The sequence below is a fragment of the Antennarius striatus genome, chromosome 9 (genome assembly GCF_040054535.1).
Source record: "Antennarius striatus isolate MH-2024 chromosome 9, ASM4005453v1, whole genome shotgun sequence".
Lineage (NCBI taxonomy): Eukaryota > Metazoa > Chordata > Actinopteri > Lophiiformes > Antennariidae > Antennarius > Antennarius striatus.
In genome coordinates, this window is record NC_090784.1 from 17,096,975 (window position 1) to 17,124,343 (window position 27,369).

General features: G+C 41.1%; 3 protein-coding genes and 2 non-coding genes across 6 annotated transcripts; all 5 read left to right on the top strand.

Moving 5' to 3' along the window:
* The first annotated feature begins 57 nt into the window (after nucleotides 1–57).
* On the top strand, nucleotides 58–15,601 carry ncapd2 (non-SMC condensin I complex, subunit D2). Its single transcript, XM_068322765.1, has 32 exons — nucleotides 58–152; nucleotides 423–542; nucleotides 633–708; nucleotides 794–852; nucleotides 955–1,130; nucleotides 1,336–1,478; nucleotides 2,592–2,719; nucleotides 2,903–3,026; nucleotides 3,145–3,292; nucleotides 3,490–3,687; nucleotides 3,771–3,905; nucleotides 3,991–4,078; nucleotides 4,894–5,089; nucleotides 5,225–5,343; nucleotides 5,535–5,735; nucleotides 5,819–5,993; nucleotides 6,084–6,168; nucleotides 6,310–6,446; nucleotides 7,830–7,962; nucleotides 8,054–8,129; nucleotides 8,214–8,429; nucleotides 8,976–9,130; nucleotides 9,848–9,959; nucleotides 10,064–10,187; nucleotides 10,606–10,761; nucleotides 12,951–13,128; nucleotides 13,223–13,317; nucleotides 13,424–13,504; nucleotides 14,019–14,202; nucleotides 14,283–14,451; nucleotides 14,547–14,666; nucleotides 15,353–15,601. The coding sequence occupies exons 2-32, from the start codon at nucleotides 425–427 to the stop codon at nucleotides 15,433–15,435; spliced, it is 4,188 nt and encodes a 1,395-aa protein (XP_068178866.1). The 5' UTR covers nucleotides 58–152; nucleotides 423–424; the 3' UTR covers nucleotides 15,436–15,601.
* LOC137602188 (small nucleolar RNA U85) lies at nucleotides 1,788–2,114 on the top strand. The gene has a single exon (XR_011037139.1). It is a non-coding gene; the product is annotated as a small nucleolar RNA U85 (small nucleolar RNA).
* Nucleotides 4,148–4,456, top strand: LOC137602187 (small nucleolar RNA U85). The gene has a single exon (XR_011037138.1). It is a non-coding gene; the product is annotated as a small nucleolar RNA U85 (small nucleolar RNA).
* A 661-nt stretch (nucleotides 15,602–16,262) lies between the features above and the next one.
* Nucleotides 16,263–18,816, top strand: nppcl (natriuretic peptide C-like). 2 transcript variants are annotated; one of them, XM_068322768.1, is made up of 3 exons: nucleotides 16,263–17,165; nucleotides 17,786–17,930; nucleotides 18,117–18,816. In XM_068322768.1, the coding sequence occupies exons 2-3, from the start codon at nucleotides 17,835–17,837 to the stop codon at nucleotides 18,408–18,410; spliced, it is 390 nt and encodes a 129-aa protein (XP_068178869.1). In that variant the 5' UTR covers nucleotides 16,263–17,165; nucleotides 17,786–17,834; the 3' UTR covers nucleotides 18,411–18,816. The 2 variants fall into 2 exon arrangements, with proteins under 2 accessions (XP_068178869.1, XP_068178868.1); XM_068322767.1 differs by lacking the exon at nucleotides 16,263–17,165 and having other exon boundaries at nucleotides 17,548–17,930.
* A 2,065-nt stretch (nucleotides 18,817–20,881) lies between these two features.
* On the top strand, nucleotides 20,882–26,234 carry gapdh (glyceraldehyde-3-phosphate dehydrogenase). Its single transcript, XM_068322766.1, has 12 exons — nucleotides 20,882–20,973; nucleotides 21,403–21,448; nucleotides 22,672–22,771; nucleotides 22,911–23,017; nucleotides 23,102–23,192; nucleotides 23,278–23,393; nucleotides 23,536–23,617; nucleotides 23,711–23,862; nucleotides 23,970–24,048; nucleotides 25,537–25,620; nucleotides 25,694–25,791; nucleotides 25,877–26,234. The coding sequence occupies exons 2-12, from the start codon at nucleotides 21,426–21,428 to the stop codon at nucleotides 25,944–25,946; spliced, it is 1,002 nt and encodes a 333-aa protein (XP_068178867.1). The 5' UTR covers nucleotides 20,882–20,973; nucleotides 21,403–21,425; the 3' UTR covers nucleotides 25,947–26,234.
* Nucleotides 26,235–27,369: the final 1,135 nt, after the last annotated feature.

Genomic DNA, 27,369 nt, shown 5'->3' on the forward strand with positions numbered 1-27,369 from the left:
CTTTGATATGACGTCAGAGCTCTGCGTCTTTGGCGCCATCTCCAAACAAATTTGAAAGCGGATTTCAAACTGCTTACAGGCGGTGAGCTAGCGGTCCATACTGTTGACTTCAGTGATCGAAACATTGGCTAACGAGACTTCACACGTCACAGGTGAGATTTATTTTTCATATTTATTTGGCAGCTCATGTGTTTTGTGGTAAGTAATTACAGTATAACACTATTAACCAAACTTGTTAACCTGCTAACGTTGTCACCAGATGTTGGCTTCGTTTATTCATAACAACAAAGCTGCTAATTAATAAAATATCTTGACATTACGCCATTTCGTTGCGTAGCTTGTACAATTAAACAAAGTACTATTGCTGAAATTAATGCAGTACCTTGTTTACAATGCTAATCACTATGGTTTAACTCTGACAGGAATGTCGTGGGACTTTTTTGTGCCTGTGTGTGTGGGTGACCTGGTGAAGACCGGGGGCATTAACCAGTATGTCGTTCACGATGTGGTGCCCCCCAAACAGCTGCCCACCTATCTCAGTAGTAAGAGTTCTGGAGATGTATTTATCACGATGACGTTCATTCACGTTTTATTTTGTGTTGTTACTGAATGTTAAAGTTTTGTTCATACAGAATTCAAAGCTGCATTGAGGAGCCAGGGCCCTTTGTGTATACTGCAACAGTTTGACACAGGCTACAGTGTGCTACAGTAAGTATTGATCAGACTTAGATTGTTGAACTTATTGTTACTAGTAATCAAATAAATACAAAGCTGCCGCATTTATTCTTTAAAGGCACTATAACTCAGTGGAGCTTGCTGTAAAAGAGGATACTTTGGAGATACTAGTACAAGGTTTGAGGTTCTTTTTACGTTTCTGTGTTTAAATAGACATAAATGTTTCCTTCATGTGTATGCATGATCATGTGTTCTCATTTTTTTTCTTTTTTCTTTCAGTGGTTAGCGGTCTGTCTGCTTTCTTGCCATCGTTTCTCGTCACTGTGTCTATCTCGGCTGCGGAGCGCAAGGAGAAACTCAATGCAGTAAAAATGAGTGTCTACTTGCTGTGTAAACTCACAGAGCTCCTGGAGAGTGAGTCCTATAGACAGAGCATCATAACGGCACCTGGAAAGGTATGGTTATAGAAAGTGTAACTAGGAAATACTATGCAGGTAAATTGTTCTGCATAAAATCATTTGAAGTGTCCACTGAGGCAATTGAATAGGACACAATGGGGATATGAGAAGTTGTGCTTTGTTTTTAAGAGTGCACTGTTTGTTCTTACTGGTAACCATGAAGCACATACTTTTTTTGAAAGTCATTGTCTTTGTTGTACAGGGTGGTAAAAAGGGCAAAGCCAGTGGAGAGATGTTGCAGTGGGATTCTGAGAGGGAGAGGGTGCTGCAAGCCCTCATCCAGCTTCTCCAGTTGGATATCCGTTCCCTCTGGAACCTGTCCTTGGTGGAGGAAGAGTTCATCAGGTACTTAGTTAAGAGAAGTGTATCAAGCTTGGTTATCTGATTATATTTTTTGACATTAGCCCCCAACCTTCCTCTCCAGATCTCCTAACTTTAAATAGGTGATTGTTACTTTCAGTGTATAGTGTTAGAGCCTAGCAAGATTATATGATCTCCAGACTGTTACTTTTGTTTCCATGAACAAATGACTTGCAGCTAATATCTTCTGGTGTTATTCCTTTGTTTTCTTATGGTTCTCATGTTGATTCTAGAGGATTCTTTGTTCATTCAACCAATTAAACTTTCATATTTGTTCATGCTCAGTCAAAGTCTGCCCAGTGATGAGACCAAGGCAAATATGAGCTTACTGAATGAGAGTTGGGTTCTTCTTTGTCCTGACCGGCAGGTAATCTTGGTAGTGTGGGGGAGGATTCCTGCTCTGCTGTAAGGGCCTGCCTACATTGATTTGACTCGCCCCCAAATTATTCCCCTAAAGTAACTGGGGAATAATTGTGGTGATGAGGCATACAGAGTGTGTGTGTGTGTGTGTGTGTCTGTATGTGTATGTGTGTGTGTGTGTTTGTATTCGGCATTGTAGTTCACCCAACTCTCTCTCCACTTCAGTCAGCTATGAGTTGCTTCTTTGGTAATCTGAGGGTACCTTCAGGAACTCATTGTTCCCTTAAAAATGATCTCAGAAGTCACAAGTTAATGATGAAGAAGACAAAGTATTCATATTTGAACTTTACAAAATACCAGAAGTTAATTTCTAGATTTTGAAATCAAAAAGTCTTGCCATTTCAAATATTTGTTAAATAACTAAATTTAAGTGACTCTTACGGAGACAAAAATGATGACAGAAATCAGATATTTCTTACTGCATGGCAAAAATGACCCCCCCCCTTTCTTTTTAATTATTAAAATACATTTTATGGTCATTATGTAAATACAGCTCAACCAGTCTGATATTCCATGCAGAATTCCTTTTATTTTTGTACTTTTTATTAGTTTCAGTTGGAATATAACATTGTGTAACTAATGATGATTATAGAAGCTCCCAATGCTTCAGATTTAAAATTTTAAAGTTCCATGCAGCCAAACGTGAACACACTTAATTCTTTCTTCTGTTCTTTTTAGCTGTGTCACCTGCTGTTGCTATAAACTGCTTGAAAACCCAACTATCGGTCATGTCAAGAGTAAACCCACCAGAGATTGGATAATCCACCTACTGGGGGTATTGATCAAGAAATACAATCACCTCCTAGGTTAGTCTCTTTGTCATATGAACCTGCGGACAAGATTTTGAAACAGTCGTGTTCATTTCAAGAATTTGCGTGTGAGTGTATATAAAGAACAAAAAGTGCCATGGTGTGACGTGCTCAGAATGAAAAGCTGATTTAGTCTTGTTGTAATGGTTTGATTTTTATGCAAACGCTCAACTCTTACAGGTGCAAGTGTAAAGGTGATCCAGTTGCTGCAACACTTTGAGCAGTTGTCGTCCGTGTTTGCCCAGGCAGTTTCTGTGTGGAGCACAGAATATGGAGCCAGGGCTATCACAGGAGAAGTGATAAGGTCTGCAAGCACAATGCATGCTTCACTTTAAGTTTCATGTGAGCGTTTATTTGATTTATACTGTCGAAATATGATTGGAAGGATGTTTATACTGTGTTGTTTTTCCCCCTTATTCCAGGGAAATTGGTCAGAAGTCAAGTGAAGAACTTGCCAGAGAAGGTTCAGGAGTCAAAGCTTTTGCTTCCTTCCTTTCTGAACTTGGTTCTCTCATTCCTGAATTAATGATTCCCAACATTAGTGTTCTCATCACACACCTGGAAGGAGAGGTACTAAATACATGTACATGGTCATTCTACTCTCATTGAATTGTTAAATTGCAGCTCATAGATATGAAAACTAGCAATGGACAACTTTAATGTCTGATGGTGTCACTAATGCAAAGTACAATTTTTAAAAGTCTATATGAGAACATGATTAAAGAGATGTTGTTTTGTTTCTCTAACTGAGCAATCCCACTTTTTAGAGCCACACAATGCGAGTTGCTGTGTGTGAGGTGCTTGGAGAGATCCTGGTGCGGGTCCTGTGTGGCGACGGGCTTGATGAATCTGGTAAAGCCGACCGCGACCGCTTCTTTGACACGCTGCAGGAACATCTGCATGACACGCATTCCCACGTCAGGGCACGTGTGTTGCAGGCCTTCACACGTATTGTCAACAGCAAAGTATGTTTTCACAGACTTGCAGTGGATCTGTAAAGTGATGTTAAGTGCGGTCACTCAGATTTTCAAAATGTGAATTTATTCAGGCGCTGCCCCTGTGTCGATACAGCGAGGTGATGGAGCTCGCCGTGGGACGACTGATGGACAAATCTATAAATGCGGTGAAGAACGCCATTCAACTGTTGGCGGCTTTTATCGCACACAATCCCTATAGCTGCAAGGTAAATAAATCAATAAAATCTTGACCCGTGATGGTAGATGTTGTTCTTAAGAATTCACAAGTGCCACCATAATATGGTCTTTCAGCTGAGTAGTGCAGATCTGAAGAAACCATTGGAGAAAGAGACTGCTAAACTAAGAGAGATGAAAGACAAACTGGAGGGAAAAGCACCAGGTAGGGATGACTATTGTATCAAAGAAAAAAGAAATTAAACCTCTGAGTTTTCATGCTCAGTCAAAGTTTGCCCAGTGATGAGACCAAGGCGAATACGAGCTTACTGAATGAGAGTTGGGTTCTTCTTTGTCGTGACCGGCAGGTAATCTTGGTAGTGTGGGGGAGGATTCCTGCTCTGCTGTAAGGGCCTGCCTACAGTGATTTGGCTCGTCCCCAAATTATTCCCTTAAAGTCACTGTGGAATAATTGTGGTGATGAGGCATACAGTGTGTGTGTGTGTGTGTGTGCGCGCGTGCATGTTTGTGTTCGGCATTGTAGTTCACCCAACTCTTTCTGTATCAGTCAGCCTTGAGTTGCTTCTTTGGTAATCTGAGGGCAACCTTAAGAACCCTTTTACACCCAGTAGACATTTTTTGTCTCTTAAAAATGATATCAAAATTTACAACTTTGAGTACCATAAGATCAAGTAGTATTTCGGGATTTTATGAAGTTCTTGATGTTCCTGTTAAGATTTTGAAATTGCTTCAAGGTTTCTTAAGTTTCAAATGAAAGCAGGATACCTCATTGCTTGCATGTTGTTTCTCCTCAAGGGCAAAAAAAAATAGCAATCGATAAGTAAAACTCAACCACATGGTTTCACTAATAGCAAATACTGTGGTACATCATCAAAATAATGCAAAATAGTACAGTATTATTTATGCTATATGGTATATGACCTGTCATTTTTGTTTCTCCACGGTTGTTGTTGTCATATCTCTGACAGGAACCATCTTTATCATGTTTGACTTGTTCTTTTCCTCTTCTTCTCCCTCCAGTGGCGGTGATTAAAGCATCTGAGCTGTGGGCTGCCATGATGCCTGAGCTGCTCGTCACTGTCAGGATGGAGCTGGAGCCTCCAAGTGAAACAGAAAAGGAGCAACAGCAGGACGAAGACGAGGATGTCGATGTGGAGGAAGGTGACCGAGCAACTGCAGTGAAGATTGCTCAGTACCTCCGTGTCAACAAATACAGGTGAGACTAATCACCTTTCAGTGTTACCATGGGGGAAAAAGTTAACTGAATTCAAAATCACAGTCTGAAGGATAATTTTCTGACACACTGTCAATTAGTCAACAATGTGAAAATCTTCGTCTTCCTCATTTATAGGAATGCTGTTCGTCTTTGTATGAGATCCCACACCTGCTTCCCTAAATCTGCGATATTTGCTTCGCTCTCCACGGTCACTCCTGACACCTTAATGAACACAATGGCTCTGATTTTTAAAGGTAAAGCCTAAATCATTTGGAGATACTTATCAAAATCAGTTAATTCAAGAGTTCTAAGTGCATAACGGTCATAAGTATAATTTGGTATTATTACTATGCTGCAGAAAGCAATAGAAATATGCTCTAATTAACATGCGTTAGTTTTTTAATAACAGTAAATTGCTGTATTTAGCTTTTCGTGTTCTTTTCAGGCTCTGATGAGGACAACTCTGAGGTCAGCCAGAATTTACCAGCAACCCCGCAGAAAGAGGTGGAAAAGGAGGGGGATGAAGCTGAGCTGAAGAAGCAGGAGATGCTGGTGCAGTACCTGAAAGACACAGAAACCTTTTCCTTACAGGTGGAAAGAGCGATCAGTATCATCAACTCCATGCTATACTGGAAAACCACTTCCGGTATTTGATAGTATTCCCCGGAGAACAAACTGTTCCACCATGTTCAGTATTTTCACCTTTAACAGCTACATTTTGTTTTGCAGTGGTTCAGGAAGCGGTGCAGTTTTGTGTGACGGTATGCGAGTTCAGCGTAGCCAACTCCGTCAGCGGGGTCAGGAAGATGTTGCCTCTGGTGTGGTCCACCGATGCTGCCATTAAAGATGCAGTGGTTCAGGCCTATAGACGTCTATATTTGAACCCCCAGGGAGACACCATCAGGTCTGTAAAAGATTTCACGAATCTATGTCTTAATGTTGTATGCTGCATTATGTGTTACTTACTGACTTAACGAAAACATCTCGTCTCCAGAATGAAAGCCCAGACTCTTGTGGACAGTTTATCTGAGCTGGTGGTTGATGCATCTCTGGGAACCATCCAATGTCTGGAGGAAATAGTGAGCAACTGTTTTTAATCCAATGATTACTTTATATGGGTAACAGCCAATAAACGTTGCAAATTGAATACTGGGGGCATGTTTGATACAACTCCTTAAATTTAAATACCCTCCTTACACATATTGACGGTTGTTTTGCAGGTGCAGGAGTTCTTTGGCTCCAGCAGTAACCTCCAGTCTACTGTAGTGCAAGTCTTATGGGAGAGGTTCACCGGCAAACGTGAAACTTCTGCTTTACACAGACGAGCTGCAGTGTTACTGCTGGGCATGGCTGCACGGTAAACCCCCCCCCCCATTACTGTAACATTCATTGAATCTGTTTTTTTTTTTTACTTCTCAGTGCCCAAATATGTGGGGTTCCAAATCAGAGGTACATCTGATTTTTGCTAGACCGTGTGTACGGTTTACAGAATTCGGTCAAGAATGAGCAGAATGAGCAGTTAAAACATTGTTTTTGTATTTTGTTCATGGATAATTCTAGTAAAGATAGACACACTTACCTAAAACAATACCAAATTGGCTCAGCCCCTCCTTCTCTGTCCTGTTCTGTTGGATAAGTGACCTCGATACATACATTTTTGGTTTTGAGTTTATAATGACATTCAGTTCATGTAGGCTACATGTCACCTTGCATTGATGGTCAAGAAAGGGTCCCGATGAGGCTTGTGTTGATCAACTTTGTCATTGAGACACTACGCAGTGCAATAGGTAGGGATGTCGACTAAAACAAACTTGACAGGCTGTAGGTTGGCTATAACCAATACTCTACAGCTCATTTTTAAATCCCATGTATGTCATGGGTAAAATAGGCTTTTTTAGATTTACGTGGCACTATGACTCCACATGACTTGTTCAGGATAGATCCTTGAGTGGAGTTTCTGACCAATTCAATAGAAATGAGGTTGAATAAACTAAGTTCTCTTATTTAACAGTCAGACAAATATCAGGTACTGTGATCCTTTATCTCATTACACTTAAACCAAACCTAGAATCCTGTTTTATGTTAAAATGACCAGGATTCTTTTCATCTGTAAAAAAAAACCCAAAACAAAAACACAATTCATTGTAATGCTGTAGTTTGTGTTCGTTTGACTGACTGAACAGTTTTTCAAAGCATTATGTAAAATCCCCCCAGGCACATCCTTTTCACATTTTGGTCCTGGATCAGGTACTTGACATTCAGCCCTTTCAGTTCGCGTAAAGATTTAACTACGTCATTAAAATCAAAGTCACGACCATGTAGCTCGGCTCTGTGCCAGTACAGTTTACTGAATATAAATGTTTTTAAGTTTTCCCCTCAAAGAATGCAGCTGTAGGGAAGAATGAGCACAGACTCTATCTGCAGTCCACCCACACTGCTGCCTCTCTTTATCCAGCCAGCAGCATTCATAAGCTATTAAATCTTATGTGCTTCACCGAACCCACCCTCCTACTCGCATTAGTACTGAACTCCTGGGATGCATCCAAGACTGATTATGGCCGGTGCACAGGAGTTGGGGCGACGTATGGCTGAGATGTTGTGACTTCACTTGCAATGGTCACATGATTGTTTGAGAATATAAAGAACATACCTTATGCCTCTCTCTAAAAGTGTGTGTGTGTGTGTGTGTGTGTGTGTGTGTGTGTGTGTGTGTGTGTGTGTGTGTGTGTGAACCTTTCAGGGCAGAGAGGGAAGTGGTTCTTAGTAATATTGACACTCTTTGTTCGGTGGCTCTGGGAGAAAAAGTGGCTGAAGATTTACTTCTGGCTAGAGACACAGTCATCACCATCTGTAGCATCACTGACCATGTCAGGGTAAGAACCCATGGAAACTTTTAAGTTCAGTGCCTAGCCCTGTGTTGTGGTAAATTTTAAGCCTATAATAATGTATTGTTAACATCACCAGCAATCTAAAGGTGTGCCGTTCAGACTGCCCCAGGACCATCAGCTCTTCACCTGCCTCACACAAGCCATCGCTGACGGTAAATACAGAATCAACGAGGTTCGACCCATCTGCAGTTACCATTTAATTTTCTCCTCACTGCTTCTGCTGGTGTTTGCTCCAGGTGTGGTGATGGAAAACCCTTACTGGCACAGCTTCATGGAGCAGGCCGTCCGTCTCATCTACTTCCTGGCCGAATCTCCCGACCAGCTGTGCTCCCGGCTGCTCCAGCGCGGCGCTCGCCTCTTACTGGATCAGATTGCAGAAGGTGGTGAAATCAACAAGGATGCTGGCCAAATGCAAGAGGGCTCTCAGGAGTCAGATGAGCAAGGTGAACAAGGTGAGTGAGGGTGTGTCTCCTGTGCTCTTTGCTTTCTTAGCATACAGATATTACTCAACCTACAAACACAATGGATTCCAAAAGGCTGTTTGTAAGCTGAATTGTTCGTAAGTCTTTATTCATTGACTTTCCATCTTTAATCATCATTTGAGGCGATTTTGTGAATGTTCCCATATACATATATACATTATGGGTTCATTTCCTGCTCAGAAGTTTGCAGAGACGTAGATAAAAGGACAGATTGCTGCACACAATGCCCCAGCAGGAAAGCAGAAAAGGTCACATGAAGTCTGACATCAGAGCAAACTGTTCACTTAGTCTGATTTTTGCCGAGTTATTTTAACATGATGTGAAATGTTAATCTATGGGGTGTTAATGTCCCACTACTTGGCGGGGTTGGGGCAGAAAGGGGAATGTCAGTAGTCAGCTATGGTGTTGCGCGGTTGTTTGTATCATACGAGAGTGTACAAGTCTAATGTCCATATCTTGAGGACCACCTTTATTCTTAATCTAGTGTGCTTATGTGTGTGTGTGTCTCTCTTGCAGTGAACTGTGTGTGTCTGGCCCAGATGTTGGCTCTGTGTGGCTGTGTGGCGTTCTGGCAGGTGTCTCACCTGGAGCGCAGTGTGAGTACGGAGCTGCGGAGGAGGAGAGGAGAGACAGAGGAGAGGGAGGAGAAGGGTCCATCCAACAAAGCTAAGGTGAAGGGCCTGTGTTTGACACCTGTACAGCTGCATAACGACACTCTTCAAATAAAGCACTACTTCAACTAAAGTGGGATGTGTGTGGACCAAAACTGTTGGCGTCATGCTTGTTCTGAGCCTGTTGTTTCCAAAAGGTACTGTGACGGATGGTCATCCATGATCAAATGGAAACTCTGTTCCCACTTCATGCAGGAGGTTTAGTTGATAAATGGATGAGTTGCAATGTTTTGTTTTTAAAACTGTGCTGAATATATTAACTGAGAATACAACTGCTGCAAATACCAACAACACGAAATTACCGGTACTTCAATTAGAACTTGAAATAAATAAATTTTACTATTGATGGTAATCATTTGAGGTGTGTGCAAAGAAAATAATCATTAATCATTAACTTATTTCACTTCATACTGTAATTCCTGTAGTCCGGTTAAGTCTGCTTTTTGGATCTGAATGATATTTATGGTTTTAAAAGTACTCTGGACAACATTTGTGCTGAAACGCTTTAGTGTGGCAAAATTCATTATGCTGAGGATGATAATTTATTTCACCTGGATTAGCTAATGCTCACGTTCAGAACAGAAAGCGTTGTTCTTGATCCATATATTTTTCTAAATTGTCTTCTTTGCTCATGTTCAATTAGTTTTATTTTTATGAAATATGTTGCAGAGTGAAGTGGCAGTTTGGTCAAGCTGTTATGTTTCTTATGTCCAACAGCAAACAGCTAATGAGAGTGCCATAGAGGAGGATATGGGGTTGATCGGTGCCTCCGCTGAAGATACAGAAGCTGAACTTATCAGAAAGATCTGCGAGACTGAATTACTGGCTGGTAATAAAAACGACTTGTCTGATCTGTGTTTAACGCCCACACCTCACCTAATTTTCACACACTTAACATGTCCCTCCTGTCCTCTCTGCTTTCTGCATGTCCAGAGGAAAACCTCCTGTGTGCATTTCTTCCCCTGCTGGTGAAAGTCTGCAGCTCCCCTGGACGCTACTCCCACCCCCAGCTCACCACCGCTGCCTGCCTGGCGCTTTCTCAATACATGATGATCAGGTAAAGTCACTTCTGATCTCATGTTAGGTGAACGTTTGTCGATTTGTTTTATATGGTTGATTTTCAACAAAATGTTCAGGTGCACATGTGACCTCTGACCTCTGATGTGATAATGTGGATTTTGTTACAACACATTTTCTTGTATTTTATGGAATATTTTGAAATGTTTTGAATATGTATACATAAAAACTTGAACAGTTTAAATACACAGCTGAACTACTGTATATGGTCAAACAGTCAAGACAAAGGAGAACCATTACAAGATCAAAAATGCTTTATGTTAACACATTTTTCTAAAATGGTTAAACAAAACCTTCATGAAGGTAACGTTTGCTTCCATACCGTTGTTAGACTACATTAGTTTTAGCTGGGTGTAAAAAAGAACAATTAGATCATGTTTTTTAATCTGTTATTTCAGCCCATCGATGTGTGAAGAAAACATCCGTCTCATGTTTACGGTGCTGGAACGCTCAGCGCTCCCTGTGGTCAGGGCTAATGCCATCATCGCCCTGGGAGACCTCATCGTTCGTTTTCCAAACATCCTGGAACCCTGGACACAGAATCTCTACGCCAGGTAGTGTGTAGACGTTCGTTTAATCAGCCAAGGAATATAAAACAAATTTTGCCACAGCGGCACCTCATCGCTCATCATTTGACACACATTATTGTCGTTATTTTTAAATTGGTTTTCTTATGAGGTACAACCTATGCCTGGCTGCTCAGCCGAGTGGGTGTCCTGTAAAACACGTTTCCCCTGTGTTTGTACACCTGATCCATTTTCATCTGTATCCCACCGCCACTTGTCTGTGTGTTCCTCACAGCTACTGAAGTGTTGTGGCTGCCACATTGCTCCACTGAGCCACATGATGGGAAAAGTTTTCTTTTCCCATCATAACTTTATAATGGGGGGAAGTGACAAACTTTTGAGATCTACGGTATGAATACGAGCTCTGATACGGCCTTGTGTTTGGACCGCTGTTGATGCTATGGAGAGCAGACCAAAAAAATCCACTGGTAGTAAAAAGCGCAACGCCCACTAGTGCACTGGGTGGAGTCCTGGACCGACTCAGATGAGGGCAATTTTAGACAAGGGACAGCTTAATGACCAGTTTGTTACACATTGTGACCTGCACAAATGACTAGTGTGCGTTGTAATTATACACACTGCTTGGGTGAGCTGAAGGGACTGATTTGAAGTCGAATCAAAGGTTTTACACAGATGAGTATGCTTTTATTTTAAAAACATGGCTGTTTCGTTGGTTCGTGTTTCCCCACAGCAAACTTAGAACTTGAGGTTGGTCAGTCTGAAGTATGTTTTCAATTATAATGGTTGATAATGCCACATTGAGGTGTTTCAGATACATAAAACATGCAGTTTTTTTTTTTATGTGGCATTACCCTTGTAGTGTTTTCTAGCTGATAAGCTTTTCATAGCGTTTCCTAATTGTCTCCCACACACCAGTACCTCCACTGTTTTTAAAGCTGCTGCCCTGGAACCTCCTGATAAGAGCATTAAGAATTAATTACCCTGTTCATTGCTGTTGTAAGCTCCTGCTCTGGCATGTGGAGGTGCCAAAAGTACAAGTGTTTGAACCTCAGCATGGAGTCCTGCTCTCTGGTGCAAATGAGAAATGGTTAATGAGTTTCTTTTGTTCCGTGGATGTGGGTGAATGTAACTCTGAATTGGTGTTAGAATGCTGATTGATTGTTAGAAATCTGATTGACCCGTCACAGTCCGCCCCAAGACATTGTGTTCAGCCCGTGACAGTCGCTTGGTTTCCATAACATTCTGTTGGACTAGTGAAACACAACAATTATAATACAGTTAAGCCCAAAATCATGGACACCCCAAGCAAATTTTAACTTAAAATTAGTTTTATTCAACCAGCAAGTTTTGAAACAAAGATGCATTTTTCAGTTTGGCATAAAAAAGGCCTTCAACCCTAAGAAGACCATCCCCACTGGCGAACATGGTGATGGGATCCTGTTGCTTTGGGGCGGTGTTTCAGCCAGTGGACCAGGGAACCTAATCCCAGTAAACGAATCACGAACAAAAGAGCATTATGTCAAGATTGTCAACATCAGGCAGTCTGCAGAAAAGCTTGGCCCTGGGCACAAGCGGACATTTCATCACAATGACACAAAACACGCAGCAAAAAAAAGGTAAATGGTTTGCAGACAAAAACGTGAATATTTTCCTGTGGCCCAGCCAGAGTCCTGACTTGAATTCAATTGATAATCTATGGAAGGAGCAAAAGATCAGTGTGATGAGACCCTCCAACCTGAAAGAGTTGGAGCTCATCACAAAAATACCAGTGAAGACACTCCACAAGACAGTCACCAATTACAGGAAGCATTTGGTTACTGTCATAGCCAATAAAGGTGTATCACTTTTATTATTGAGAAGGGTGTGAATAATTTTGGACATTTCACTTTATTCAAATGTAGGCATAATCTTATTTTCTGGGAGACGACTGTGTTTAAGACAAAACTGAACCAGCCACACAATTCTCTCAGGTGTTCAGTTCCCTGAAAAATGAAAGCAAATGATTTTGTTCATCCCTTGAATTTTTATATCGTTACATATCTAGTCGACATGGTTTAAAATCTTAAACATTTCTGATGGGGTAGAAATACAGAAAAATTATAAAGTTGAAACATAGAAGCCTTTATAATTTTAAAACAGTGTTCTGTGTGTAGCAATAATAAGAAGCCGACATGATGCAACTACTCCTAGTCAGCTGATCATCTCGCATCCCCTAGGCTCAGTGATGATGTTCCCTCGGTGAGGCAGACAGCTGTGATAGTTCTGACTCAGCTGGTACTTAAAGATGTGCTCAAGGTCAAAGGTCAAGTCAGCGAGGTGGCTGTGCTGCTAATTGACCCTGAGCCTCACATCACCAGCCTGGCCCTGAACTTCTTCAATGAGCTGTCCACCAAGGTACACACACACAGACACACACACCCATCAATATCTCTTAATGGTGACTGAATAATTGGGACATTTTATTCATCTTCTCTGTGTTACCTATCAGGACAATGCGATCTACAACCTGCTCCCAGACATCATCAGTCGCTTGTCTGACCCAGAGAGAGGTATGACCTCCGAGGACTTCAATACCATTATGAAGTGAGTTACAATTCTCTGCCTTTGCCTTTGTCCAGAGGTTTTTGTCTATAATGACGACATCCCAGCAGCCCGTGGACAATTAGTGATCTTTATGTGTGTTTTTTAGGCAACTATTCTCCTACATCACCAAAGAAAGGCAAACTGAGTCTCTGGTGGAGAAACTGTGTCAGCGCTTTAGAACTGCAAAGTGAGTCTATCTCTACCTCCTCTTCTCATTTTCACAACTCTGACCTGCATCTTTGTGTTTTTTAAAATTTGTAAGACCTGCTGTATCTCATTTGTGAAATAACCAGCGTGTGTTGCAGGTAATTAGTAGGCGTTATGAGTACATGGAGACAGATTGAGAGAGTTTACGACACGGTTCACCTGCCAAACTTATTCTTATTCATTCATTGTCATGAAAACTGTCTTTCAGTATAATTGAGGAATGCAGCAGGAACAATTAGCCTGGCCAGGCTTCAGTCTGCCTCTGACTCATCCCTCATCCATACTCAAAAGAAGGACATTTTATATTACACAATAGAAAATGAATTTAGGTACAAGAGTTTCCTGGAAAATGAGATTTGGTCTAAATGCCAGGGCAAAGCCATATTCATGAGTAATGAGCTTTTTTATGACGTGGAATTTCTATGCATTTCACATAGTCTGTAATTGAGTTTAGACCTTAATCCCTGTGCCTTTCTTCCTACTTCTTTGCTCAGGACGGAGCGTCAGTGGTGCGACTTGGCCATGTCTCTTTCTCTGCTGTCCATGTGTGAGCGAGGATTCAAGAGGCTCCAGGAATGCTGGGAGTGCTACAGCGATAAGTTAACAGAGACTGGAGTCTACCAGCCCCTGCTTTCCATCACCACCAAGCTCCGCCGTGGGGCCAAACCCCAGTTCAAGGTGCTACACCTGCCTCATTTTTAAAAATTTGTTCTGATGCCATTTTCGCGTGGACAGATAGTGACTTGTTGATTCCCCAGGCCCAGATTGATGAGTTTGAAAAGCGGCTGACTGCGGTCCACACTAGAGGGCTGGAGAACGTTGAAAGTCCAGAGCTGGATGAGGAAAACCAAAATGAAGGAGGATCAACTGACACAACGGTCAAACAGACGCCGGTGCCCACCAGAGGCCGTACCAGAACAAAAAGAGGTCAGTGGTTAGATTTAATTCAGGGTCCAGTTCAAGGCTGTATCCAGAACCATTTTTATATTCTACCTTTTATATTTTCTTGATTAATGTTACAGGCCAAGCAAAGACCTCTGGTTCTCGTTGTGGAGATGACAGTTTTGTGACGCCTCAGAAATCTCGCTGCTCTAAGAAACCTGTGATCACATTCAGCAGCGATGAAGAGGAGGATGAAGAGGGTCAGTGCAGTAACTTTACTCGTTCAATATTCAATTTACATGAGAGAACTCCTGCTTTTCAAATAATATTATATTTTTAATAATTGATCAGTTAATTAGAACTTTTTTCTTTGTCACATGAAAATACTGAAAATATTTTTTATTATAGTCTTTTCACCAGGCCTACGTCAAATGTAAGAAAAAAAGAGGAAAAAATAGTATTTTTATTTTTAGTTGGCCAATTAATTTTTTTTACTTCTGACTTCAGGAGGTATTGTTTATAGAATATACTTTGCTTTACTTAAACTCAGGCCAGTACTTAACTTTGTCATTGCATCGAAGTCCAGAATATTGGATGCACTGAGCCGGACCAGAACAACTAAGAAGATTTTGGACAGTGTTGCCTCAGTTACTCTTCAGCTGTGCGTTAAAGCAGAGCTGATCCCAAAATCTCTGGATGGATTTGATGGAAAACAACTTCAAAGCAATAAGTCAGTCAATGTTGAATTGTAAGTCCGTAATAGTTGGTCAGAAGTTACCGAAGACAATGTTAAAGTAAAATTCAAGTATGAATCTTTGAATATCAATGAGACTGCAAGATTTTCTTTAAATTATAATCTAATTAGAATTGTGTCATATTCTATTTTCAAGAACAAGAGCCCCATAACACGTCTTGCTTCCTTGACTTATCTTTCTTTATTTTTTAGAAGCTGTAATGGCGGAGAGTGAGACACCAAAAGTGACAACTCCCATCGCCCGCACATCCCGAAGAGCACGCCTCAGAAACTAATGTCTCCTGTTGTTTTCTCTTATTTCTATTTCCTCATTTTAATCTTTTATCTGAATTAATGCATAACTTTTTTTAACGCATTTTTTTACTTTCATCATTTTGTATATTGTCTTTTCAAGATAATGGTACCAACCTAATAGTGGTTTGATGATGTATCTGATAGCATAGAATCAAGATAAATAAACCTGGTTCTAGTTTAAGTCTGCTGCCACCTGTCTCAGTCACTCACTGAAGTCCAGAAGATGACACCAACCAACGTGTGAAGGGGTTGTGTGTCCGCTGGTGGTGTCAAGTAAATTTATACCATCATTACCGGTGGCTTTGAATGTCTGCTTGTGTTATGTGTTTGGACAGCGGTGTTTAATGGGTTGTCACAGCTTGTCCAGACAGTCACCCCACATGCTTCTCCATGTCGTTCTCCTCCATATTCTTTTGTTTCTACATGTTCCATCACACACACACACACACACACACCCATCTTCCTAACCACTAAGCATGACTGCTTGATGTTTATTTACAATTATGCTGTTTTTTTTTCTGTCTGACGTGTGGTGGTGCATAGTTTACCGCCTCCATTCTCCTGTAATCAATCTTTTATTGTCGGTCTCCTTCTGCACTCTGCCTCCCTCCTACTCTCGTTGCCTACTTTTCCTGGTTTACAGCTCTCCTCTCTTTATTGACATCTCATGCACAGTAGTTTAACCCCCCCCTCCCTCCCCTCATCGCTAATCTCCTTTTTTCGCCCACTCAATCTCCCACACGTTGTCCTCTCCGAAAAGATGAGAGGGGTACATTTCTGTGTGTGATTAATGTTATGTAAAGACACTTGCCAACAACAAGCTAATGGTATGATTGCAGCAGCACTTGCATTTTATCTGTGGGTAAATTTAACTTAAATGTGTTCAGTGGGTGATTATTGCACAAACATGAGTAAATTTTTGTTTTGTTTTGCCTAAAGATTGGTTTTGTCTGTTCATGCTAGGTATGAAAACACAATATTCACTGACCGGATGTCCATCGCCTGACGTACGTTTGTAATTGCTGGCCTTTATTTGCTTGAAATAATCAAAGGCTGCTGAACTTTAAGGTCTATGTGTTGGAAGCGCATCCCTTGCTGGTGTTGTAATTTGGCGGCAGGGGGTGCAGGGAGCAGATGCTACTGACAGACTGTAACTTACCCAGCAGAAAAGGGAGGTCAGTGCATGCTGGGAAAGACCATGGAGACGGGAGACAGGAGGGCCTAATCTGCACAGGGAGCATTTTAATCAGATGTATAACTCAGATTAAGTCACGACATATGAAGTGAGTATTTCCATCCAGAGTAATTCATAATTGGTCCGAATGATGAGGCACTAGCCAACTGTTGGCCCTTGACCTTGCCTGCAGTGCACTAGCATCAACATGGCTTATACTACAGTCACCTTGGCAATGACAGTTACTTTCTCCAACTATGACATCACTCCAAAGAAAAATGGAGGGGTGGGGGGTTTGTCTCCATAAAACCTCTGCAGCATCCCAGCTGATGCCCTAACATTCAGCTGCTGCCAAGAGGACAGACGCAAGAGGAAGCAAATTATTATTTTCAATCTATCTCGTAACGAGGAGTAGGAGGAGTCAGACTGGTGAGATAGTGATGCTCCCAGCAGGTACCAACAAGTGAGACGTCGCTGAAAGAGCGAGGAGATGAAGAGTCTGTGAGAGCAGAAGAACCCGAAGCTCAGAAGAAACAGGTGAACATGCTTAAATTATTTTTAAATGTCAGGTAGTTGTGTAAAACTAAAGAGGTCCTATGCCTAGTAATTATAAAGTAAAAAAATAAAATCAATTGTTACAACAAATGGAGCTACGTAGTCTGAAGTTTTGAAATTGATAGAAAATGTTTTTTTTCATTTTGTACTGCAGTAAAGGCAACTGCTTACTTTAGTAAAGTGAGAAAATCTAAGTTAAAAAGCTTTGTTCTTTCATTTTTAACAGGTCAATGTAAGATGAAACCTCATTAATATAAAAAATATCACCTTTTTTAAAGACTTATTTGATGCAGTACAATTTTAATGTAGTACTGACACAATTATCATGTTAAAGTACTGTATATTTTTCCCGTTTGTTGTTGTTTTTATTTAGATTCTGGGGACATCAGGATTCAGTATTTCTAGCTTGATTAGACCTGCTCGTCTGTGTTGCATCCCGGTTTAATGAAGGCATTGACAAAAAACATGTATGCGCAGAGATAAAACTTCTTTCATGTCATGAAGACAAATCCATTGATCATACAAAACTATCATTCCGAATGTAATCTTCATATTTTCATTGTGTTTTCATCAGTACTTTATCTGTATTTGGTGTTTGCCAGTGTGTTTTCAGTCCTGCTCCACTTTTTCCTGCCTGTCGTAACCGCTGCCATGCTGTGTCCTGCGCTGCTTTTTGCCACCCTGCTCCTCCTGACACCCCTGGAGATCACAGAGGCTCGTGCTCTGCACTCGTCTGACGCTGTGCAGGTACGGGGGGAGGGGGGGAACAGAAGATTGAGAAAAGAATGGATTGAGGATTCCAAGTGGATGAAGGATATGGGAGAATCATCTGAAGGAGGGGAGGGGGAGGGTAATGAAATGTATCACTGATTGAATTATTTTCCCTTCTAGTCTCCTTGACAATTAAATTGAATGTTTTTTCCCCTGCTGTAGTTTATGGAGCATTTTCTGCAACGTTACAATGACCTTTTGACCCTGGACGACCTGGAGAACCTGCTGAACAGCCAGGCGGAGGAGCAGTCCACCTCCTCGGAGGTCAAAGGGGCAGACTACTCAAAATGGGCTGACACTCAAATGCAAGCTGAAACCCCCTGGCTGCGTCTGTTGAAGGGGGCTCTGGCCAATCAGAAGCGAGCAGAACCAGATCGGTCACGGAGGGGATGGAACAGAGGATGCTTTGGCCTGAAACTGGATCGGATCGGGTCCATGAGTGGACTGGGCTGTTAGTGGAGAGAAAATAAAGACTGATGAGAACATACTTAGAGCACCAGAAAGAAAAAAACTGCAGTGAACAGTGTTTGAGCGTGCACACTACATGTAGTATGATGTAAATGTGAAGCTCTGCTAATGTGGTTTCATCCAGAGTAGGTAGCATAGATCACCAGCTTCATGTTATCGCTGTTAAACCAGCCATAGTTTATTTCCTGTGTAAGCATTAAACGGAGTACTGAAATATGTGAGCTATGTTTACATCAAATGATGATTTTCAGTTGTTGGACTTGTAAATCAAATGTGTTTCTAGATGTGTCCGTGTTTTAGATCAAGTGATAAAGCCTTTAGGCAATTTGTGGCCAGTGGGTTGTGGAAGAAATGGGTGTAACAAAAGTGGATATTCAAAAATAGTGGCACCTGTAATTCCTGCTGTTTTTATTGTTCCTTATGATTTGCATGAATAAATCAATTTGACATTTGCTGTTTTGAATGGGATTTTTTTGGGGGGTGGGGTGGGGTTGTGTTGCCAACAGAAATATATTGCTCATTAATTTCAATTTTTGACTCTATTGACAACGCACCAGTTCAATTTGTCTTTTAAAACAAATGTTTCTGGAACATATATTTAGACTCTGTCTTTAGGTGCTGAAGGAAGTTACATTTCTTCCCACATTTTTCTGCAGTCTAGATGACAAGTCCTAATGAATGCATGTGTGAGAAATCCTGTGCTGCATCCAAAACATTACATTCTGGCATTACATCATGTTCTCTGGGCAAAAAATTGTTTTGCAAGACACGCTAAATATATATTTTGTTCTTGTGTGCAGATAATCTCACATCAGATGCATAGAATAAATGTTTTTCAATATGCATTCCCTCACAACCTTGGACAGCAGTTTTATTTCCCAAGGTCTATTATTTACTGATCCGGAGCTTTTCATCCTAAGATCATTCTTATCAACAGAGGTCTTGGTGCTCAATGCAGCAAATTCATCATCAACTGATCTTGTTATAGGAAAACTCATAAACAGCTACTAAATGGACTCCAAGGTGATTTGTGTGTGTCTAGTTAAATTAGGATCTATGCTACTTGCCTATTTAACAGTGGTTGTTGGACTCCAAATAAGTGAAACCCAGATTTTTTTACCTGTAATACTCTATAAATTGCTTTTCAATTCTTTCTCGTATTTTCTCAGTTTACTTTGGACTGTCTTAAATGCAACACAAGACGGCAGTCTCACTTCATCTATTTGCTCTTTACCACACAGCTGCCCTCCAGACTTTGCTCTCAAATTTAGTGCAGGACGCAAGTTGTATAAATCTAGTTAAAGGCCATCTTTACACACAGGCTTTACTTGTGCACAGATCACCAAACTGAACTCCTTGAATCTTGTTACTGCACTTTTTCCATAACCTGTTATTCCTGAATGGAATCTGGCTGTTATATCACAGCAAGGACATGTAATCTGGATGAAGTGGCAAGTACAGATCTGTGAGAACAAAATGAACAAGGTGTTGGCTAACTGGCCAGTGTTTAATCTTAGCCTGACCTTTACTTCCTCTCTTTGACCTCTCTTTGGCAATGGCAGAGGCAAAGACTGACATGCATTTGGGGTTTTTGTAGTTTAGCTATGCAGGGGTCACTGGGCTGTTGCTATAATTCACACCAACACTGTCTGGTATTGGAGCAGAGCTGCTGTTTGTTAGTATCATCTGCTGAGGTGGAAAATATGAGTTACCGAATGTCATCTTGGGACAATTTATATATTTAATGTATTGCGCCATTATGGTCTGCTGCGCTGACGAGATGTCATGGATAAGGTTTCATTTGCCAGTCAGAGCTGCCCACTTATGAGGCCTCGGATGCAGCCAGGGTGATGTTTACAACAAGACTAGCTTGAAATGACACTGGTAATTACCGTGATTTAAAGTCTTTCGTTAACAGCTTTTTTTTTTTCATCTGTGAAACAAGAACGTAAATAAACTCAAACACACACACACACACACACACACACACACACACACACACACACACACACACACACACACACACACACACACACACACAAAAATGAAGGCAGCTTCAAAACAGTCAAAGAAAAATGCTATTTATTATAAGTCATCATTTCAACTATCAGAGATGCATGTGTCATTTCTAAACAAGCAATAATTTAACCAAGAAGATAGGCTGACACTGAAAACCTGATCTCTGCACATGCACAAATATCATACAATCAGAAGAGATGAAGAGGCAGAGGAAGATGAGCAGAATTAGGGCTACAAAGAGTGTATAATTGCACGGTCGTGGTCTTTGGAGAGAAATGTCAAAGCCAGTAACACAGAGACTCAATCCCTCAGATGCTCCCTCTATGTCTCTGTGTCAATATAACACACATGCAGTTGCAGAAGTTTGCTTAGCAGGCCGATGACCTTGAGCCAAGGGGCGGGGCAATTAGAGGTGAACTGTGAGGGGGCGGAGCTGTAAAACTCTGTCAATTATAAAAGCACGCTGTTAGTCTTTGCTCTTCCCACTCACACCCGGAGTCGCAAGACAGACTGAAACCCCCCCCCACAAACGGTAAATACTTTCCTTTAATAACGAACTAGCTTCTCTCAGGGACCAGCACAGCCTCAGAACCGGCTGCACCATGAAGAACTTTATTTAGATCACCAGGCGACACCTGGAATCTAATTTAAAGTAGTCAAAAGGTTCAAATCAACTCACTTGGCTTTAGCTATTTGAAGTTGAATTATACTTCTTTTTGGAGTTGCTTTCAGTAGGATTCCAACAGCGCTATTATGCAGATTTTCACTAAAATCTTAGTGGACCATGGTTACAGATAACTTATCAGTGGAATGCATGCCCAGGTTTAATTTCAACACAGTCTTTATATGAATGCCAATATTTGCCATCATAAACGTGTGCCTTTGAAAATGTCAGGACATTAATATTTAACAGGATTTGTAATTCCTCTCCTTCTATTTTTCTCCTCCTGTCTCCTTCCAGAGGACCAGAACAACCCAGGCAAAATGGTGAAAGTTGGCATCAATGGGTAAGAACTCCTTTCATCTGATGATCAAAAACCCTTCATTATAACAACCAAACAGGAAACACACACTTGAACAGACGCTCTGAACTGTCTTTTACTGTCTTACTTGGCTTGTGGGTTTGCACATTAAAAAAAGGATGCTCGGAGATAAATTTCCTCACACAAATGTGTTGGATTCTAATGTATACATGAATTCAAACAGTCAGGAATAAAAAAGAGGATAAACATCAGCAAAATTATTTTTGTGCACACAAGATGATATCAAACAGATTGGTGTGAATGCAACATAAAATAATTTCTTTTTTTTTACCTGCTATGCAAATGAAGACGGTCAGATGCTTTTATGACACTGAATCTTCAGAACAACACACAGCATTTATAAACATAGAGGAATAGATCAACCTGGAATCTGTTTTCTGAACCTTGTCTTCTTCAGGACAAAACAGTCTCCTTCTTATTATTTCCAACCCCAACAGTTGAATAAGGAAAATGGGAAACTATAGGCTTCCATACACTAACCGGAGGACAGCACCCCCCCATCTGAACTTTGTACCTCAGATAGCAGTGTCGGTTTCGACATGGCGGTCATTCAACAGTGGATTGTTTTCGGCTTTCTAAAGGACCTCTGTAACTTAAATATTACTAAACACTCACAACGTGACGTGACAAGTGCCCTATCTGCTCTGTGGACCTGCTCTTTATCTGTCTGCGCCACTTCCTCCTCCCCCACTGTCTGAGGACATAAGGTACATGTGCCAGGGTTTTGGACTTGTGGTTAAAGAGTAACTTAACCACTTGATCGAATGGTGCACTCCCCCCAGAAAAAGGGGTGTGAGATCACACACACACACACACACACACACACACACACACACACACACACACACACACACACACACACACACACACACACACACACACACAACCACCCTCTGACCCTTGCCCTTTCTTCAGTTGTAGTTTCAGATCTCCTGGAGTGTTCTTCATTCCATATGAAGGGTAAAAGCCACAATAGCAACGTAACACCAGCTGTTCAGGTTGAAGTGAATATCAGGACACCCATTTGACACCCTTCATTATTATTTATTATTTCCACATCAAGCATTTACAGCTTTACTGAGTGTGAGAGATGAGTGTAGACCCATTGTCCAGTGTCTGTGGGAGTTGAATTGGATCGTATCTCCATCTAGAGGCCAACATCCGGATTTACACTGTTTTCTCTTCAGATTTGGCCGAATCGGCCGTCTGGTGACCCGTGCTGCTTTTACCTCAAAGAAGGTGGATATCGTGGCTATCAATGACCCTTTCATCGACCTGGAATACATGGTAAATCAGTAAGAGTGCTTTACATCAGACTCCATCTGGGTGTGGGTTTTTGAAACCCACTCACTGTCAGCTGTGGACTTGTCACAAGGTTCATATTCAGGCCAGAAGTGGCCTTCAAGTTGTCTTTTCTTTTCTTTAGGTTTACATGTTCAAGTATGACTCCACTCACGGCCGCTACAAAGGTGAGGTCAAGGCTGAAGGTGGCAAGCTGGTCATCGATGGACATAAAATCTCTGTTTTCCATGAGTGAGTTCATTTTAACAGACATTTAACATAGGAAGTTGGAGAGCCGAGTATATCTGATATTTCTTTAATCTCTGCCGGTTGTAGGAGGGACCCTGCTAACATAAAGTGGGGTGATGCTGGCGCCCAGTATGTGGTTGAGTCCACTGGTGTGTTCACCACCATCGAGAAGGCTTCTGTACGTATCCTCCACTCCTGATGAGAAGTTCTTAAACAGTTACGACAAGAAGGGTGATTCTATTCTATTTCAAAATGCGCTGCAGGCCCACTTGAAGGGTGGTGCCAAAAGAGTCATCATCTCTGCACCCAGCGCTGACGCTCCCATGTTTGTGATGGGTGTCAACAATGAGAAATACAACAACTCCCTCCCAGTCGTCAGGTACAAATCACAAAAAAAGCAGATATTTTAGCTTATTTGTTTTTAAGTGTGTAAAATCTCAAACTCAGTTTTCAAGTTTAACAATTCATGGCAAAATGAAAATCTTTTTGTTCTTTATTGAACTTGTCTTTCATCTGCATAGCAACGCTTCCTGCACAACCAACTGTCTGGCTCCCCTTGCGAAGGTCATCCATGACAACTTTGGTATTGTGGAGGGCCTGATGGTGAGGTTTAAAACTTGCTGTCAGGGAATGTTACAAAGCTCTAGGGGGCGTTCAGTCAGCTTCAGCCATCCTCCTGTCTTCTTTGTCAATCAGAGCACGGTCCACTCCATCACCGCCACACAGAAAACTGTGGATGGTCCCTCCGGCAAGCTGTGGAGGGACGGCCGTGGTGCCGGCCAGAACATCATCCCCGCCTCTACTGGTGCTGCCAAAGCTGTTGGCAAAGTCATCCCCTCCCTCAATGGGTCAGAGAAAAAAACAAATTAGTACTGTTGTAAAATAGTCAGTGGTTTCACAAACTTTGGGGACTTCAGTCTGTGACATTAACCCACTGAATGATCTAATTTCACAGCAAGCTGACTGGTATGGCCTTCCGTGTCCCGACCCCCAACGTGTCGGTGGTCGACCTGACGGTCCGCCTGGAGAAACCTGTGAGTGACGCACACCAGAAGCAGTCACCACATTAAAAGAAGTCCAAATAATTTAAAACTTCATCTTGATGATGATTGACATATTCTACCTGTCTGCAAATCTAAGGCAAAACCATTGAGTTTAGTCTGCTGACTCCAGCAAATTCGGCGCTTGTGTTCATGTGATGGGCCACGGTAATTTAATATAGTGAATTGAGTTGAACCTTTGTAACTAGTCTCTCTCTGAAATACACATACACTATATTAGCAATATACTGTGTATTAGTAATCAAACAAATACATCCTCAAAGTACTAAATATTTCCTACAAATCTCTCACCATCTGTACAATGATGTGGACAGAATCCTCATGATTTTAAATAATGCGCAGCCTCAACAAGCTGTAAATCACTTTTTTATTCTATAAATTCCTTTTTAAAACTGGCAGATTTACACAAACAAAACATCTGGTCTAAAAGTTACTGTCACATTTGCTGTAGAGCTATCATGTCACTTTGATTCTCCTGCTTACTTACATCCAGAGGAACCACTTTCACCTACATTAAGACTTAATGAAATGAGTCATGGCAGTCCTCCGGTGCAAATTACACCACCTATGTTATAATTATACCTCCCACATTTGTAAGATATAATTCCCTTTATTATAGTCATCAATACATGTGAGAGAAGAGGATGCAGAAGACATGGTTAGATGGAGGCAACTGATTTGCTGTGGCGACCCCTGAAGGGAAAAGCCGAAAAAAGAAGCCGAAAATAGTCCTCAGTACACAAGTTCACCCCCTCCCAATGCCATTTTAGATTGATTCATAGCGCCACCTGCTGTAGCTGAGGGTGGAATACATGTGTATAAGGTGTGAAGCTCACACCAAAAAGTAACATGACATCTGTAAGAAATGTGTTTTGCAATTTATTTGGTGTCTATGCAGAAAACATTCGAGCAGAACGTTTTGTATTTGTTTCTAAACCATTGTTTTTTTTCTATTAAACAGGTTTCTTGTGACACAAAGGGGCCGATTCTTTAAAGCGCTTTAAAGATCCAATAGATAGAAAGCACACAGAATCAATGCATCTGTTAAGCGTGCCAAATTGTGGCAGGATATGAGCTCCATGCCCTGTTCTACTATCAATTTTAATGTAATCTTTGTGACTGTAAGATGCATGCTGTAATCTTTGTTATGACATGTGCATCAGTGATCAGGTCTGCCCCACATGTCCTGTTGGTTTTACTTACCTACCAGCTTTTGTTTTTCATTTATTTTACCCCGTCTTTGTAAAGATTGGTCTCCAGCAGGAGCCTCTAAGCTTTAAATTGCGTATTACAGAGACGCAGGGAAGCCAGAGCCTGTTGAGAAATTGATCTTTTATTTTTGTTGTTTTCATGAAGGTTTGTTACTAAGGAATGCTGAATGACACCAGAAAGTTTATAGCAGCTTTTATTGAATGTCTTTGAATATAAAGTTTAACATTCGCCATTTTTATTTCTTACTAGGCCAAATATGATGACATCAAGAAGGTTGTGAAGGCTGCAGCTGATGGACCCATGAAAGGCATTCTGGGATACACAGACCATCATGTATGTTTTTATTAACTCTGATCTTTAAAATGTTGTCCTGGTTCTCATTAATGTGGTATCTGCTCTCCTGCAGGTTGTCTCCACAGACTTCAATGGTGACAGTCACTCCTCCATCTTTGATGCTGGCGCTGGCATCGCTCTTAATGACCGCTTTGTCAAGCTTGTCTCATGGTACAACATCATCATGCATTACTTTTGTATTTGAATATTATTTTCCAATGATGCATAATAATTTTATTCATTGCTCTTTTGCTAGGTACGACAATGAGTTTGGATACAGCAACCGTGTCTGTGACCTGATGGCATACATGGCCACTAAGGAGTAAACCAAATCAATAAGCCGTCGCTGCACTTAGCCACGTTGGATATACTGTAGTCTCCTGATACCAGAGTTGTATGTTTGCAATAAGACATTGTATTTATGACTCTGTGCACGGTTCCAAAAGTCAACCCCATCATACGCCTGAGGAAAAGTCCCATGGAATCAAAACATTGTAATTGACCAAGTTCTTTCTATGTGTCTGTAAAATTCCCTACTCTGCTCTTGTGAAATGAAGTAAAGATGTGAGAGACAGTACTGCAGGTGGTATAAAGTCCTCCGTTTGTGAAGCTCACATCTTGCTTGTCTTTTTTTTTTTCACTTCACAGAAGAAATGCCTACTTCTGAGATTACCCTTGTGGTTGGATGGATTGTTAGATGGGTCAATGAGTTAGTCCACAAGGCATCCATCAAATATTGCTCCCCTGTGGGAAAATGAACAGCACTTAATTGGTTGGTGTGTTGCTTAGGTGGAAGGTGTCTGTCCCACTACTTTACATCTATGGAATTGTTATACAACCGTATTTTAAAACAAATTTTCTCCACCTGCCACCATTATTAAATGTTCGGAGTCTTTCATTCATTTGAAAATAAAAAACATTACTAAAAAATGTGTAATTACAGTACCAACAAGGAGAAGAGAAAATATCAAGATTTCAATATTGATATTTGATGACATGTAATTTTTTAAACTGCTAAACTCAAGCCACGTGTCTTCTGGGACACATTTTATCTGCCAGAAGGTACTACACATGTGAACACTCATCTAACATGTATTAACATATATTTGGTCTTTGCAGTTTTGTACAATTTTAAGCTGAATGTATGGCAGAAGGGAAGTGGGTAATAACAGAACCACACTGACCAGCATGTGGATTCAGTGGATAAAACAGTTATCTGCGAAGGTGGTGAACTGAGGCAGGAACTGAGGGTAAATTTACTCAATTACCCCAACCCACTCTCCTGATTTCTCTCTCTCTTGCTCACACACATTGCTTCTTGGTTTGTGTGTCTGCACCAATCATTTCTGAAGCAGTTTGCCAACTGCATATTTTCTCTCTGACTCCAGAGACATGCAAACATGAAACAGAGCGAGGGTTCAGAATAAGATTTTTAAAAATATAATAGAACAAACAGACAAACCATCACAGGACGGATAAGAGGAAGGTGAGTCTGATGCTAATTTTACAAGAAGTATAATTTTTTTTCCCTGCAGGCACGTTTTTATTTACATACATGTACCATAGAGAGAGAAAGCGAGAGAGCCGTTGAGTTAAATTTGGATTCTCTCATGAAACCTCTGCCATGTTCAACTACTTGTGTACTGTATTTATCACCATGTAGCTACTCATAAGACTCAGCTGACCACCAGCCGGAATCAGAAGAGGGTAGATGTTTAAGTCCTGTATGGATAGATGAGAAAAGACTTG